Below are 17,251 nucleotides of genomic sequence, written 5' to 3' on the forward strand. Positions count from 1 at the left end.
GCCACCATCGTGTCGTCATAGCAAAGCGTTGGACCCACTTGCCTTTTAAATGCGAAGCATTTCTTAGTGAACTTCGGCGAGTTTGAGCGTATCTATCTATCTATCTATCTCTCTATCTATCTATCTATCTATCTATCTACCTATCTACCTATCTATCTATCTATCTATCTATCTATCTATCTATCTATCTATCTATCTATCTATCTATCTATCTATCTATCTATCTATCTATCTATCTATCTATCTATCTATCCACCTACGACTTCAGCTCTCCTGGCCGCTTTTATAATGGTATCGATACTAAACTTGGTATGGCATAGCATAACTGTATGAGGAACAAATTTGACTAGCCATAACATGAAAGTCAAGGCATGTATGTCATGAATGTCATAATTTTCATTTCATGGTCCTGCAGCTCTTGCGGTGAATTCGTTCACATGGCATGTTGCAAAACTGGTTTGGTATGAAAACTATTGCATGGCGATAACAAGAGACAGACCCTAACATGAAAATTATGACTTGCGTGTCATGCAACAACATGACTACATGCCACGCTCATGATGCACTCGCGGCCGTTTCGCTAGCGTTACATGTACCAAACTCGGTATTACAATACGGGAATGGGTGATGATGGTATGTGACTGGTGCAAACACAGTAATCATGAGATGCGTGTCATGTAACAACATGATTACATGCCACGCTCATGATGCGCTCGCGGTCTTTATGCTAGCGTCACATATACCTAATTTGGTATTACGGTGCGTGAATGGATGACGAAAGTATGTGACTGGTGCAAACATGATAATCATGAGATGCGTGTCATGTAACAACATGACTACATGCCACGCTCATGATGCGTTGGCGGCCATTTCGCTAGCTTCAGTTATACCAAACACGGTATTACGCGACGCGAACGGACGACAAAGGTAAATGACAGATCCAAACATGATAACCATGACATGCTTGTCATGTAAAACATGACTACATGCTACATAGATGACGACGTAAATGACACATCCAGACAGGATAATCATGACACGGAAGTCATGTACGGCATCATTTACCTGCATCTCCTAACGTTGTGCTGATTTTTAAATGACAGATCAAGCTTTTGTCATTTGTGTTTCGCATATCATCGATTCTCACTGTACGCGTGATCTGCCTTTTTTTTAGCATCGCGTTGCAGTGTCAGTGCAGCGTGATAAACGCTGCGGTCCTTAGAATTACTTGTGTATGCCTTCTCTTTAGTGTAAAGGCACACATACAAAACATAAACGTGTTGTTATGGTGCCTCATATTTGCGCAATAATTGCTTTTTACTTGACAAACGCACAAGTATGAACGCTGAAACTTGAGTAATATTAGTGGGCGCTGTGGATGGGTTTGGCCATTTGAGATATCTTTTGGTGCTATTAGAGGAATCATTACTGTGGACTAACATAGATTCCGCGTCGCTCAACAGAAAAGGTTGGCGCTAGCCACGGGACGGCTTCAAGCTCTCCCATAGTAGAGTAACTAGGACTCTAACCCCCGAATGCAGAGATGTTACTTGACTCGTACTTGACTCGTTCTTGACTCAAGACCGTCTTGCCGGTCGCCATAAATCGTTCTCGAACTTGCGGATGACTTGAAGGCGACTTGGCTCGGTCGAAGTCAGGACAAGTTTCAAGTCAGCTGCGGGGCTTGCTTGAAAGCGACTTGACGTGTTATTCCAACATGGCCACCTCTCGAATGGACGTCGCGTAAAAGGTGGCCGCTTTTGAGTTTGCTTGCCTCGCCATAAGCGTAGCATTTTTTGAGGCGCACTGCCTGCCGAAGATTCTTGGAACCGCTTTACGTGACCAAGGAAATCCGATGGAGTTGTACGACGAGCAACAATTCCACGCTAGGTACAGATTCATGAAGAACGCCGTGGGGCAGCTGCTCGTTATGTTGCCGCTCCGTGAAAGTGGGGACAACCGAAGACAGCCCGTGCATCCAGTGTTACAGCTACTGATGGCTCTCAGGTTTTACAGCGCTGGCACATTCCAGCCAGTCACCGGAAATTTCGTCCGCATTCCGTAGTCGACAGTGTGCCGTGCAGTCGGAAAAGTTACGCTACTCATCGCAAAGCACCTGTACGCGATGCTGGTGCGCTTTCCGCAGCCGGTGGACTGTTATGAAGTGGCTGAGTTCCCTTGCGTGACAGGTTGTGTCGACTACGCACACGTGCGTATTAATAGCCCCGGTGTCGACAACGCCGAAGTGTTCCGTAACAGCAAAGGCTATTTCTGTTTTTCTATAACACGACGACACTTTCCGTCTCTTTCGGTAAAAAAAAAAATTGACTCGGTGCTGTGTCCGTGTGCCTCGTCTATCCTTTCGTCCCGTCTAGGGCGCTGTTTCTCGCTCAGAAAGGCATCGCTTGTAGCACAACGCTACGTAAAATTACACACACACACAAAAGAGGTGCCCCTATCACGGGTTTTTTAATCCGCGTCACCATCATGCAGCGATACATTGCTGCACCCCGCGAGACAGAATTCTGCTGAGGGCAATGTCCTGACCCCCGCTTTTACTCTTGTTTACCAAGCTCAACAAAAGGATACGAATCACATTTGTTCCCAGAACTTCTTTTTTTTTTCTCATAATAACTGCGACCTAGCCCATTACAGGCATGTACACAGGCGAACAGAGGCAAATACCGTGAAAAACGCGTCACATCGTGAGCCAGGTCAGCACAAATACATGCCATGGCGTTCTATTGAGAAAAAAAAAACGACGAAAGAACCCAACGCGATGCTTGTTTCTCCACCAAACAAGCAACCATGGAGAAACGCACCGCATTTGGGTGGCCACTAAAACCAGCGGGCAACGAACGCTTTACAGAAGCAACACTGCGCATCGCTGTGGTGGCAGGCACCACGTGCCGCTCGTTAGCCGTAAAATGGCAAGAATATGCTTGTGGCCCTTCGTTTTTATAGTTATTTTAAAACGTATGGTCTTTTTTTTGGTGTAATGCGTGCCTTACGCAAACAACTTCATTATTACCCTCGTTAGCAGGCGAGCAGCGTGTTTCTGCTTTGAAGCTCGTTCTTGACTTGACCAAGCAAGACAGCCTGAGCATCTATGAAACGCGAAGGCTGACTTGGGCGTTTTGAAGTCCGCTGCTTGCTTCGCGCCGACTTGCTCAAGTTAAGTTGAAGTCGCGAGCCAAGTAACATCTCTGCATTCGGGGGTTAATCGTTACCCACTTTTTCTAAACACAAATGCACAGACAGACAGACAGAAAGACAGATCAAAATTTTGGCGTCGAAGGTTCCCAAGAATGATGATCGTCTTTAAAAATCTTCAGCGCCATGGTTTATCAATAACCAATGCGCAACTGCACACCATCTGCGTTTAACCTCGCATAGCAGCACATGCACCCATTCGCAGCCGCGGCAAAAAACACCAACCCAAGGAGAATCCACGCAGCCGCCGCTCCGAATTTGCCTATCGTGACGCGAGTCGAGTACGAGCGATGAAAGTTCCAGGCTTTTATTAAGGGTGCCACAGCCATGGCATTGTACCTCAAGTTCGGGCGTTGGAGTTTGAACATTCTTGCACGGTCTGTGACAGGCTGTAGTTCAAGTGTACTCTGTCTACGCCAAGGGAAGATCTAACGTCAGCGAAGAAGACCACGGTGATTCCTTAAGATCAACCAACTTCACTGTTCTTAAACCATTTCACTCCTAGTGTAAACTCATTGTTTTTTTACTAGAAGCAGGGTGATGTGGTGAGTTCGCAAGTACTCAATAATGCTGTGTCTATTTTGCATGCTTTTGTTTATAAGGGTGGGGTGGTGGGCACTTTTTAAATAAGGATTTTTGAGTGTTGCCTTTATGTGTGATTGACAATATATTTTTGATCTCTAAATATAGACGGCACAAAATGGGGAACTTACACAACACGTCTGAAATAGTATGCCTTGTTCAACTCGTTGTTCGTGCCACGCATTTTGTGTGCTTGAATACTATATTGTCACTCAGTGAGGACACTGTGCAATGCCGTAAGTGATCAAACAAAGAGATGACTTGATGAGTACACTAACTGTTCAAACTGTTTAACAAAAAAATGCAGATGGTTTCAAGTTCTTACGGACAAAAATAATGAAATAACGAGGGTAGTCCTACAAGGCGAAGAGTGAGGGCAATTGGAACAAACGTGAAGGCATTGTCTTGCTTACTCCTTATTTTTGCGTCGTCACGCTCATTCTCAAGCTCGGAGGTGACGACCTGTTGTGCCCTGTTATTCAAGAGAGCAGCCTTAATTTCACAAACGTAAGGACTCGAGCAAAAGGCCCCGTTCCAAGAAAGCAGCGACACGCATACCACACAGCAGGGCTGCGCCATTCCTGTCTTCTCCCGTTCGACGCTTTACTAGGCCATGCCATTCCAGCACCGCTACTTTGCACCCTCTCATCACCTGACTACGAAGTGTGGCTGAACGCTGTCTAGTTTTCTTTGCGTGGGTGTCCAAGGAGTCAGTGATTTCCGAACGAGCGGAAGAGTTTTTCCGCTCCCTTGGTTTCCTGGTGACAGCCGCTTAGACGGGTGCCATAGGGCACTCCTTCCTCTCCCAAACGCATCCCAGACTTGGCCTCTTGTGCGTAGCGTCGTCAGAAGTGGTGTCTTCCTGTCTTGTAGAATCGCAAAAGTGAGAAAGGTTAGGAAGCAGCGCCCGCGCGGCGGCATGCGCGTGCTTTTGTTGCATTGCGGGCATTTCCTGCTGCCGTTCCACATCAGCGCACGCACCTCATCTTCCGCTCGTCCTCTCTCCGTCACCTGCCAACGTGAGTCTGCAAAAAGGGACAGCCGCTGGGGCCCGAGAGATAGATCTGAACTCCTTCCCCTCTGTCCACGCCAAGGCCGTTTATCGCGTTCCTGTTGGCGGCTGCCTCCTTGCCATCCGGCGTCTCCTGTTCTTCTATGCAGCAGAATGACACCATCTCGCCACGATGTGCGGCCTCGATGACTCTGTAAATGACGGGTCTGAGCAGTGTCCGACGCGTTACAAGGGAAAGGTTGGGAGATGAGTGTGGGCTTGGCCCCGAGTCAGCCTTGTTCGGCGGAAGCGATGGAAGTTTTGTGCGGGCAGTCTTACTTTGTGCTTTTTACGTGTGTCCACGTGCGTCGCAATGAATGCAACGCGTTTAGAAAACGTGTTAGGCGGAGGCCCTTGGACGAGATACTTTTCAGACTCTAGCGACAGCGAGGGGTTGATCCTCTATAGAAGTCGCTACTGTTACCAAAGAAGCTCGTTGCTCGAAAGTTGGTGTCTTAGTTTAGATAGCAGCTACCGCGAGTGAAAGCGAGGCCTATACATCGACGCGAACGAAGTACTGGGACGCGCGGGGTGTAATTTGTTTTTCATTTCTGAACTCGGGGTGACTAGGGTCACATTATACAATGAAGATCCCTCTCTATATACACACATGGACGCACACACAAACATAAACACGCCGAGAGAGAAACAAATGAGAAGACATTATATTATAAAAAAATCAGCATTTTAAACCAGCCAACCACTAGTAGTAAATGTAGGGGTTCATAGTACCAAAACTATGATGCAATTAAAAGGAAAGCCTTTTCTTATTCCTTTTCTTATCACATTGTTGCATTGCTTCAGAATAACACAATCTTCGAAGTGTCGCTCGCGCAATTTGAGTTCGCCTAACCCGTTCGAATCGATTTACTTTGTGTGCTACGACGAGCTCCTCCAAGATGCTGTGGAGGCCTTAGCGTAATGGTCACTGCGTGGAAGCACGTTAAAAGATTTCTATGACAGTTTTGATGCCCTTTCGTATAAGAACAACGATAAAATGGGATATCACGTGAACCATAAGATTACAGCCACACTACGAAGAACGCACACAGAACCTACATTCCTCAGACTGCGTACACTCTGGAAAACTAGACGTTTCGATATATGGAGCTGCTTGTAGATTTTCAAGCTGAACAGCTGTGCCGCCCATGACCTCCAGCGCCAGCGTAGTTCTCGCTGACTGGTTCGCCCTCCGCCACCTGCTGACGCTGTGCCATCCTCGCCGTGTGGCGCCCTCTCCTCGGAGTACAACGGTAACGTAGAGCGTGATGGTCATAAGTGCTCTCCTATTTCATCACTCAATAAAAAACGTGCTCTGGTCCGAAAAGCCCGTTTACCACAGCATCCTAACCTGTCTGCCTGTACGATGGGAGTTTTTGAATTTGAAAGAGGGGTGGCACCACAGCGGTGACTGTAAGCGTGAACAAATTTGCACATGCTAAGTTAATTATCGAAAGTTTCACGGTTCGAAGTCGGGACATTTTGTTTTTATGTTTATGTTTTTATTTTGTTTCTATATGTGGGAATAACATAACCTCGTTTTAATGAACATGTGCTCAGAAGCATGAAAACGGTGAGTGGGGGGTGGCTGGTTCCTTTAGTGACCAGAGAGGGTGCAGGTATAGGTGATTCTGTTGCGCAATAGGAATGGAGGTGTTCTGAGCACAGTAAATGTCTCTCGAAGAGGGCACTTGAACCGGCACACACATGGGAATGGGCAGAAAAAGCGGAGAGAGGGAAGAAGGGACACAATATGAGGGCTGCGCCATACAATGGCTTAATAGGGGAGGGAGCATCGCTACCAACCTTCCTTTTACCCTTCCCCACCTCCTTTGAAGGGCAATCCCGCGCACGCCTATAAATGGGCTTTGTTTTGAACCAGGAGACCGGTGATGGCCTTAACAAAAGGCCTTTAACGAACAGCCTAGTGCATACCGACGTTAACGTTAGTTTCAGCCACCCGACTAACCAAGTTGCACCATTATTTTGTCGCGTTTTAGGCATTGGTTATAACGAGTTATTTAAAACATTGAATACTAGCTATACGAAAGTAGAAAAAAAAGATTCAGTTAGTTCATACAAGATTCAAATTGCATATTCAAATGTCTACACACGCCCCATGCTGATTGGTACGAAAACATGAACCACTCACAAAAATGAGAGCAACGTGTGACTTGAAGTACCAGCTGGCAATTAAAATGCGAACAAATACTTTATCCAATTTCGTAAATGGACGTCCACTAATGTGAGAATATTGTATTATTCTATGCATATAGACAATATAATGATACAAAATAATATGTAAGAGGTTTAGCCGTAGCGATTACTAAACACGAACCTATGATTAAACACATTCAGTAAATAAAAACACTTGAATTTACTCAGTCTTGGCAAACGCAAAATCTATATTGACTGTATAGACATTTAACGTTCTCACTGTACACGAAAGTATCATACTTTCTAAGGTTCTAGTGAAAACAGTATCGGATGGGCTGCCCTAACATCCCCGTTATTGAAAATGGTAGATCCTTAAAAACGAGCAGCGCCACAGACGCTCGGAAGGTGTAAGAAAAGGAGGAGCGAAACAGACGCGGCCATAGGCTGCTCACCCGTGACAAAAAGGCTGCCGGCGCTGACGCTGGGCCGGATGTCCCCAGTCAGTCGGTGTCGGACGTGACAGCGGTAACGATGTCTGGCGTCAGACACGTCAGTCACCCCGAATACGCACAGGTCGCCGTCTGAAGTCACCCGGTACTTGGGGCCGAGTTCAGTCGCTAATAGAAAGAAGCAGAGAAAGATACAGAAGCGTAAGTTAATGTGAGGTAGTCTATCAGCAAGCACAGAAGTTAGAGGATGCTCCAAAGGACGTGAACGGCTTAGAAAAGAAAAGCGGGTAGAATACGAGAGTAGCATTGATTACATAGTGGGATTTAGGAGCTACAATGCAGACGATCAGTACGCAAGAGCTATCTAGTGTAAAGCATTACTACCAGTCCCCCGTATCAACTATCTATCACAAAAAAGTTGAATTGGTTCAACTTGTGGCGTGCATCAGCGTTTTTACTTTGCACGATACGAATGGCGCTTATGCAACTACTGCGTAACGTTGTTTTCAATAAATGTATGTTTGAGTTTTACGTGCAACAAGAACAATATCGTATATATATATATATATATATATATATATATATATATATATATATATATATATATATATATATATATATATATATATATATATATATATATATATATATATATATATGTGTGTGTGTGTGTGTGTGTGTGTGTGTGTGTGATACGATAGTTCTACATTATTGCTATCAAAGCTGTGATACAAAATTAAGTAATTGAGACAAAAGCTTCTCTGTGGTCTTGGTGTTCCACGCCATAGATGAAAAAGATTAAGAGATTACCAAGTGCGTACTAGCCTTTACAGCATCAGGGCTTGGCTTGAAATACCAACCTCCCTCTCCAAAATAGGTCAAAAAAAGGTTTAATATGGTTCATTAAATTATTTCATACTTTCTCAGAGGTTCGTTTTTTAAATGAATTATTTTATTCCGTCAATCTATAAAGGTCACCAGGTGTTTGACTTTAGAGTTTCAAAATGCACCACTGCTCCTCGGGGGGAGCTAGGAGCTTTCTGTGTAGACACGGCCGGATGGTACGAATGGAAGGAAATGTTTCATTCAGACCTTCGCAGTAAAGGTGATTGCACCACCGTTTTGCAGTATTTGAAAAATTTGGCTTCTACACAACAATCCAGACATGTGACTATACGGTAAAATCATGCATGACGCACACATTCGTAGGCCCAGCGTGTCTTCAAAATATGGGTCTTTCTTCTAAGCTGTGCACAGCTTGGAACGCAAGCGTACTTCAGAGGAAAATGTGGCTCACTTCGATTTCGGTTGATATTGCTTGTCTTTTTTTTTCTTCAAGCGACCAGTTTGTAGGGCTCAAATGAGGCGTATGAAACGGCTCTTCAAGTGATGCTTAAGACAAATGGCTGACGCCATTTCGCTTGTTGTCGGTTGGTGAAGCACACCTCTTGATGGCTAGTGACAAGAAAGAGAAACGAGCATGTCGCTCGCGTTTTCATAAGCACGAGTGACTTCTCTAGTGGAAGCGAAGCGAAAACCTCGCATCTCGGTCCCGCAATCCTACGCAAACGTGGCGCGATGGCTGCGATTGCTGAAATTGCTCGGCACGATCCCACACACAGGCAAGAAAAGGAAAGACTTCGCATAAAACTGAGACGCTAGATTTCATGATTGTGAATTTAAAAGCGTTCTTTCCACGCCTTTCTGCTAAACTTTGTTTTTATTTTAACCAGCATCAAGTAAAGCACGTGCAAAGAAACAAGCCTGCCTTTCCTGTTTCCTCGATTTTCTTGGCGCAGGAAGGATTGTGTTGTAAAGAATAGTCTGTACGCTGCAAATCGAGGACACACGCAGCGGCTCAAGTCTGGCGTTCACGCTGCAGCATGTTACGTCGGCAAGGTTTCCTAAAAATGGGTGCCCTGCCGAGTTCAAACAATTGACGGACGCAGACGTGACTGCCATTGACGCAATTTATTTGTAAAGCATAATAAATGTGGCAATTCACACGCTTACCAAACACTAAAAGTAAAGGCGCATTGTAAAACATGCGTTCGAAAATAACGCGAGCAGTGCGATATAATATATTCAGGTGGCTTTTACGGCCACGGGCATAGGCAATATTTCATCATAATCACCCTCTGCGGCTTCATAAACATCGCGCTGCTTTTACATGTACTGCAAGAGGGAGGCGTCTCTCATCTATCTCTATTTCTCCCTGCGTTGCACAACCTCCTTATGCTTTACACCTGCAATTTCAGGGGCGAAGCTCCTTATAGCTGCACCCGTTCGTCTCGCACCCTCGTAGTCGTAGTAGCAGTGTGTAACCAGTCTTACATTTTCACCTCCAAGGTGGTGCCGGTGGGAGATTTTTTCTGTGCGTTGTTGAAATATAAAAAATTCGCAGCGTGCGCGTTAACTAAAAGCCGAATTCTACTGTCTCTTATTCCCCCTTAGCAGCCATTGGCATGTACATTGAGCACTATCTGACAAGAAACCCTATTGCAAAAACAGCGTTATGCCAGTACGTTTTTTGGCACTGGTACACACTGGAGACACTGGTACACGCTTGTAATCACTGGAACTTCGTTGGGCGCAATGGGAAAAGGCTGCGTCGCACTGGTAGGGGTGCTGGCTCAACCGATGTGATGCTGGTGCGCACTGCAAAGCGCTGGAAGCGCTGGAATTTTCACTGACAAGAGCTGGTGAATACTGGAGCACGCACTGTTTCTACCAGCGCAGCTGCAGCGTGCATGTTATAGTAGCGTGTGCCTTGGTTTGTTTCGGTGTCGTTGAATATAAAACGCTTGATTCGACGGCAGGGAACGATGCTACCCTAACAGATACCGAGCATACGTAATTTTTGCGGTGCACGTACGTATCGCAACAACTATAATGCACCTTTTTTTCATAGGCCACCACGTAAACCGGCCATATTCGCATCATTCGTGTATTGCTGTAACGATTCCGAATTGCAGTGTTTGTAAGCCTGGAGCTGCACACCACTCCTAACAGAAAGAGGAAATTGTTTTTGCCGCAAAGTGGCAAGGAAACGTAAATGAGCTCTCTCGATCACTTCGCAAGGTTTCCCAGCGGAGGCGAGAAAAAAGCTGTCGTTCGATTCCGCCACACCGTATAAATGTATGTCTGGTCATGCTTATTCTTCTACTTACTTCAGGTAAGAGTTAGAAATGTTCCGTAGCTCAAATACAGAATCTTCAACTATACCAACTCAACGCTTCGGGAGTGGTCTTACCCAGTGCCCGGCCCAGCGAGCATTAAACTTGTCGTGCCAGCGGCGTTGGTATATATGTTACCGGCGCTTCTTGCTTCGTGTACATACAACTTTAAAGTGTGAGAATAACTGTAAAGCATAATTTAGACTTCCATGATCCTAAATTAACTATTTTGTCTTGTGTAGATGCTCGCACAAGGGGCGCTGACGATCGAACGTCGTGCTTTAAGCTATGCAGGCTGTCTCCGAAAGCTGCCGACCGTGCTTAGCCGGTACTTTTCTGACTGATATGTAACAACACGCAATTTTCAGTTGGTAATTTGGTACGCCTTCGTTAACTAACTCCCTGGCATACGTTTTCAGCGGATTGCATTAGTATTTCAATGAGTGGTTTTTTTTAAGTGTTGCTATTGATATAACTGCATATATCTGTACACTGGCACGCCCACTGTATACTGCCAGCGGAGGCCAGAGAAACGGCTGCAACTCACCGTCGCCACTCCGTGAATGCATTTCCGGTATTCATTGACCTTCCACTTACTTCAGGTACAGTTTAGGTAACTGTTAGAAATATTGCGAAGCTCAAATGCAGAAACTTCAAGCATCGCAACTCAGCTGCTTCGAAAGCAGCCTTACCCAGTGCCCCGTCCCAGCAAGGCCTATCGTGCCGCCCGCGTAGGTGTACCAACATGCTGCCGGCGCTTTTTACTTTAAGTAGGCATCATTCTAAAGTGTAAAAATGACTGTAAAGTACATTATAGACATCCCTGAGCCGAAATCAACCATTTATCCGCGTGTGGGATGCCCGCACAAGAAGAGGCGACGATCGATGTGTCGTGCTTTCAGCAACGTAGGCTGTCACCGAAAGCTTCCTTCTGAGCGCAGGACCCGGTACTTCTCTGACTCGTACGTAAGAACACGCAATTTTGAGTTGGTAAATTGGTACGCGTTAGTGAACTAACATACTGGCATACTTTTTCATCGGATTACATTAGCCATTTCTTCGGCGGTTTCTTAGTTGCAGGTATCGATATGACTGCAAATATGTATTCTGGCACGCCGGATGTGTACTGCTAGCCCCGCCGTGGTGGTCTAGTGGCTAAGGTACTCGGCTGCTGACCCGCAGGTCGCGGGATCGAATCCCGGCTGCGGCGGCTGCATTTCCGATGGAGGCGGAAATGTTGTAGGCCCGTGTGCTCAGATTTGGGTGCACGTTAAAGAACCCGTGGAAGTCCAAATTTCCGGAGTCCTCCACTACGGCGTCTCTCATAATCATAGCGTGGTTTTCGGACGTTAAACCCCACAAATGAATCGATGTGTACTGCTACATCGTCAGTTGCGCAAAAAAAAAACTCAATAATCACTCCTGTGCGTTGATATCCACCAAACAAGACATGTAAATCATCTGTGCTTGTTGACCAGTAGCAAGTGCTAGAAATGACCATCAAAGGGGAAAAAAAAAACTATCGTCAGCAACAGCTGACAATCTGTGGCTGCTCCTCACGTCAATTTGAGATTTTTCACAGTTAAAATGTAGATGCTTCAAAAAAAAACTTTGCACTCTTGCTAATATCTGCACGTCATTGGGTGCCCGGAAGCGTTCGTCACTGTCGAATCAATAGCAATTGTTATTTTAAAAGGAATGTCGTGTCAGTGTTGACTGTGCCACATGTGAACATGAAATTGAACGGCATGTTCTTCGGATAAATAATCGTGTTACAACCCTACAAGCACATTCCGGCGTAGCATAGTGGGTAGCGTACTCGGTTAGTGATGAAAAAGTAGCCAGTGCAAATCCCGTCAAGCGGTGATTTATTTTTTCAATTTTTATTTGTTTATTTTCATTGTGAATGCGCGTTATTTTACTTATATAATTATTTATTTATTTATGGCAAATGGGCACCCCCGTTTCATCCCTGCGAAGCCATTTTGCGCACAGTACTGGGACGCTGTTGCTCCAGCGTCCCAGTACCTGCACTGAAAGGCGCTGTTACCAGCGCCATACTGGGCCCATAGTCAGGCATGGCGCTGGACGCTGGTACCAAGTGGCGCTGGTTTTTGCAATAGGGAAGGGTTGCTACGTTATACTCGCTGGGCGTAACCTTCTTGGTTTTAGAAAGGTTTAGCGAGCGTTGGGCCTCAGTGCCATGAATACAGTGAACTAATATATACCATGAACTCGAGGCGGCTAAAGGTGGGAAGCAGACCCGAAGCGCAAGCCGTAAGAAAGTGTACGTGTGCCCCCTCTCGTTTAGTCCATGAAATGTCCGCTGGATGGTGGTGCTTCTATATGAGGAATATATGATGAAAAGATGCGAGATGGTGGTACTTGGAGTGTTGAACAGGTGGACGAACAGACGCACAGACAGATGCATGGACGGACGCACGCATGGCTGCACGGATGGATGGACGCATAGCCGGATGCAGGAGTGGATGCATGGACGAACGCAGGGACGGACGCACAGATGGACGTACGGACGCACGAATAGACGCATGCATGAACGGACGGAAGCAAGAACGAATGGACGGACGGATGCGCCCCACTCTCCATCATTCACTCCAATGATATGCTGCCATTTTTTTAAACGAACTATCACCCCATCAACCTCCAGCGGTTCTAGGTGGCGCTTACTATCCCTTTGTACCCATTCCGCCTTTCTCAGCTATTCCTGTTACTCGTCCTACGCATTACGCAAATTGTGGATTCTATTTAAATGTCTTCTAAAATATGTTACCCCAATTCATTATCTAGCCCACTCTGCTATCTCCGTTTGTCTTAATAATAATTGTTGTGGTTTGGCACCCCATAACCGCGACTCGATTACGAGGACGCCCTAGTGGAGTGCTGCGGAAATTTCGACCATTTGGTGTTGTTTAACGTGTATTGACTTCGCATAGTGTACGCGCCTCTGGCACTTCACCTCCATGAAGATGCTACCCTTGCAACTGGTATCCAATTCATATTCATTGTACTAAATTTATTCTTATTACATTGTTTAGCATTGTACGAGTAAAGCTTTATCGTTTTTCAACAATGAATGACAATATCGATATTCTGTGACTTTGAAGAAGAAAACAAAATGCTCAAGCTCATGCTCAATGCATATTTATCCGACTGTGTGATGAATCTCACCACCAGAACACCATATGGCAGTATGTTTTTTTAAGGTTCTCAATCATTGGGAAGCGCAGTGGAAGACGTGCGTACACGACGAGGCGCTCGACCAGGCGCAACAGGAGGTGAGCCTGGAGTCAGTTAAACATCGCGCGCCCTACGTGCAATCAAATTGTATCTTAGGTCCTTGTTTGAATTTCCGTATTCTGGTTGCTCGTTCCTAGCGTACATGTACTGTCTTATACGAATGGCCTTGGTGCCTCCTTAATAGGATTTAGCCATAACTTTTAAAATCTATAACAACTAAACGAGCAGTTGATACGGTAGACGCCTACGCACAAAAACAGTTCTGTTAAAGCATTCGACATTTTATGACCTAAATTATTCACGTACTGATGTGCAGAAATATCAAAAAGGTTTGCCTAACAGCCCAGGGTGGCGGTATTCATGTGTATTCGTGAAACCATCTATAGGCAAATGTTTTCGCATTTTCAAGGGCACTCATAGGTAGTGAGGACCTGCGGGTAAGGGGGAACTGGCAATTGCAATATTATTTGGCCTCTCCACCAGTGCTTGCTCGGTATTACTTGTGACGTCACCACGTCAGATGGTCATTGTGATCAAGATTATGTCTGGTTGTCTAAGCGCCGGAGCAACATTAAAAATAACATGCTTAATAACTTGTACGTGAGACTTATAAAAAGAAACAAGCAGGCTGAATATGGAATTTTTTAAACTTATAGAGAGTTTGCGTATTACGCCAAGTGAAATACACGGTTATGTTTATATGAAAAAACAGAAACTGCAGACACGTTTTTTTTTTATTTTTAGGGTAAAGGTGCCATACTCTAGAACTTTATCCCACACGTAAGAAAAACGGCCATGTTTTTACTTGCAGTTCTTTCTCACTTTTATTTACAATAGGACAACAATGGTATCCGACAAAGCCCCATGTACGTAATGCATCCTCAGCCTTTGGGCAATTGCCAGAATTTTTATTATTTTAACGTAAGGCTATTATAGTCACGTTTTCGAGCATTCAAGGCTTGTTTAAAAACCTGCATACTGCAATTGCGTCTTTTTTTTCCTACATTTATTCGCCATATTCGAAATCTTTGGTTTTTGTTAATTTTGGACGAGAAGACCAGAGGATTATATACTATACCTAATGATGCAATGGATGTCCAGACGTCTAGTTAAAGTTATAGAACCCAATTAAAATGATATGTGTTTTAACAATATGTCGTTTATAACAATCCTGATGCACCGTCAAGATTTGCATGTTTTCTATGGTTGAAATAACCCACGCACAGCATTGTCCGCAAATGCGTTGTTCGTTATAACAATTAATTTTGGTTGTTGGTTACCTTTTCCGAGAAGTAACGGAATGAAAAATTTTTGAAGAAAAAAAAAGTGCTGTATCCCCCATCTAGGAATCAGTATAACACAAAAATAAAACGTGTATTCACAGAGGTAGTTGAGCATTTATTGTGTATTGTTTCTGCAACAGCATAAAAATGCGAAGTTGCGTTCAGAACATCAAGGACAAAATTGGCTTACAGATAACGGACGAGGACTAACAACTTTCACAGCTCGACACCTAAAGTGCGCTGTGCAGAGAGAAAGAAAGGCACGCGAAATGAGCGCTTAATATATAGAGGACAATTGGGAACAACTCTCACAAGTCTGGCTTCATCCTTTGTCAGCAGTGCGCTCGATCCTTTCGTAAACGCGGCCACGGCAGCGAGCGAAATAATTTTTATCCTCTCCCGAATCACGTCTGGAGCACAATCTCTGTTGTGCGCGTGCGCTTATCATAGTGGCGGCCCTTTCACGACATTTAGAGCGCAACCAACGCGAGCCTGTCGCGCCACCACGCTACTCTGATAATGAAACCGCGCTAAGTTTCGGAGCTGTGAGGACCTCCAAACGGTGTATGGTGTATATAAATGGCTCGCCGTTTCCATTTTCGGCCACTTATGCTCTGTGACATAGCGGTTAGCACCACTCGCTGTGAATCCGAGAGGGTGCTGGTTTGACGCTGCGTGGTACTCTTTTCTTTTCGTTTTTTTTTTGCAATATGTAGGAGAATATATTGCAATGCCATATCTGTAACAAAAATACATCAGTTGAGCTGTGATGAACCTGGCATAAAACCCTTTCGTGTTAAAATGGCCCCGAATTAGCATGTTACACTCCATATGTCGTCGAAAGGCGATAGTCTTGCGTCTGAAGAGAGTGAACAAAACGTTTATTTGATGTTCTGCGGAAGAAATTTGGTGAATGGTGTTCTGGAGGCGCTGCGTTAGTGCCTCGAGCGTGTAGCGGAGGTGAACAAGCGCACCGAGGCACGTTGGACACAAGCACTCTCTGGCAGTTCGAAAACGAAGGAAGGTGTGCGTGCCCGCTGAGAAAGATGCGCGCTTGTCTCGGAAGTGATAAGGTGTAGAACGCTAAGCGACGAGCAGGTGCCACCACCGTGTCGTCTTAGCAAAGCGTTTGAAGCACTTACAATTTTCAGCATTGCGTTGCACTGTCAGCGCAGCGTGATAAAAACTACGTCCTTATAATTTCTTGTGTGTGCCTTCACTAGTAAAAAGATGCACATACAAAACATCGACGTGTTGTTAGGGTGCCTCAGATATGCGCAATAATGGCTTTTTAATTGACAATTGCTCAATCTTGAGCAATATTGGTGGGCGCTGTAGATGGGGTTGGCCGTTTGGTGTCGTTTGAGGCAACGGTAAGGGCGGACAAACAGACAAATGTACAGACAGACAGCCAGACAGACAGACAGACAGGCAGACAGAGAGACAGAAAGACAGGCAGACAGACGGACGGGTGGACGGACGGACGGACGGACGGACTGGCTGACAGACAGACAGACAGACAGACAGACAGACAGACAGACAGACAGACAAAAACTTTTCCGTCGAAGGTCCCCAAGAAAGACTATCATCTTTAAATGAGAACAAAGAACTCAATCTGCTGAAACCCTGGTCCCAACCCCAACGTCCCCGAGCACTACTTCGGTTTGTAGTATGCTATTTTGCATAGCGTCAAGGCCGTGAGGCAAACCCATCTTTCAAAGCCTGCGATATTGTGGCAATGGCGGTGGCTTCTGGTAATACGCTTTTCGATATGCACTGCCATTTGAGTAAACAGTTGAGACTTGAAAAAGCTTCGGTGTCTGAAACTTCAGACAATACCAATCATACATTGGCACTACGTGACTTGTGGCGGTGCGATGGGAGAGTCCAAATTGTCAGGTTTCTCCAAAAAAAATTGTTAGCTCTATGATCTTTATCAGTGAATTCTCTGGCGTATCTCATATGATTTTATTATATATATATCTCAGAACAGCCTGTCATGCTCCAATTTCACGTTTTTGTGAAACCCTTATATAATACTTTTTGATTACAGCAATAAAATTTTTGTCGCACTTGAATAGT

General features: G+C 45.2%; 1 protein-coding gene across 1 annotated transcript in view; it reads right to left on the bottom strand.

Annotated features, from left to right (window-relative positions):
* LOC119186595 (cell adhesion molecule Dscam1) overlaps positions 1-17,251 on the bottom strand; it is a 350,150-nt gene that overhangs the window by 218,929 nt on the left and 113,970 nt on the right. The window contains exon 3 of the mRNA XM_075885810.1: positions 7,456-7,620. Coding sequence (XP_075741925.1) covers positions 7,456-7,620 — 165 coding nt within the window. The remainder of the gene's footprint in view (positions 1-7,455; positions 7,621-17,251) is intronic.

This window comes from Rhipicephalus microplus, chromosome 2 (genome assembly GCF_043290135.1).
Source record: "Rhipicephalus microplus isolate Deutch F79 chromosome 2, USDA_Rmic, whole genome shotgun sequence".
NCBI lineage: Eukaryota > Metazoa > Arthropoda > Arachnida > Ixodida > Ixodidae > Rhipicephalus > Rhipicephalus microplus.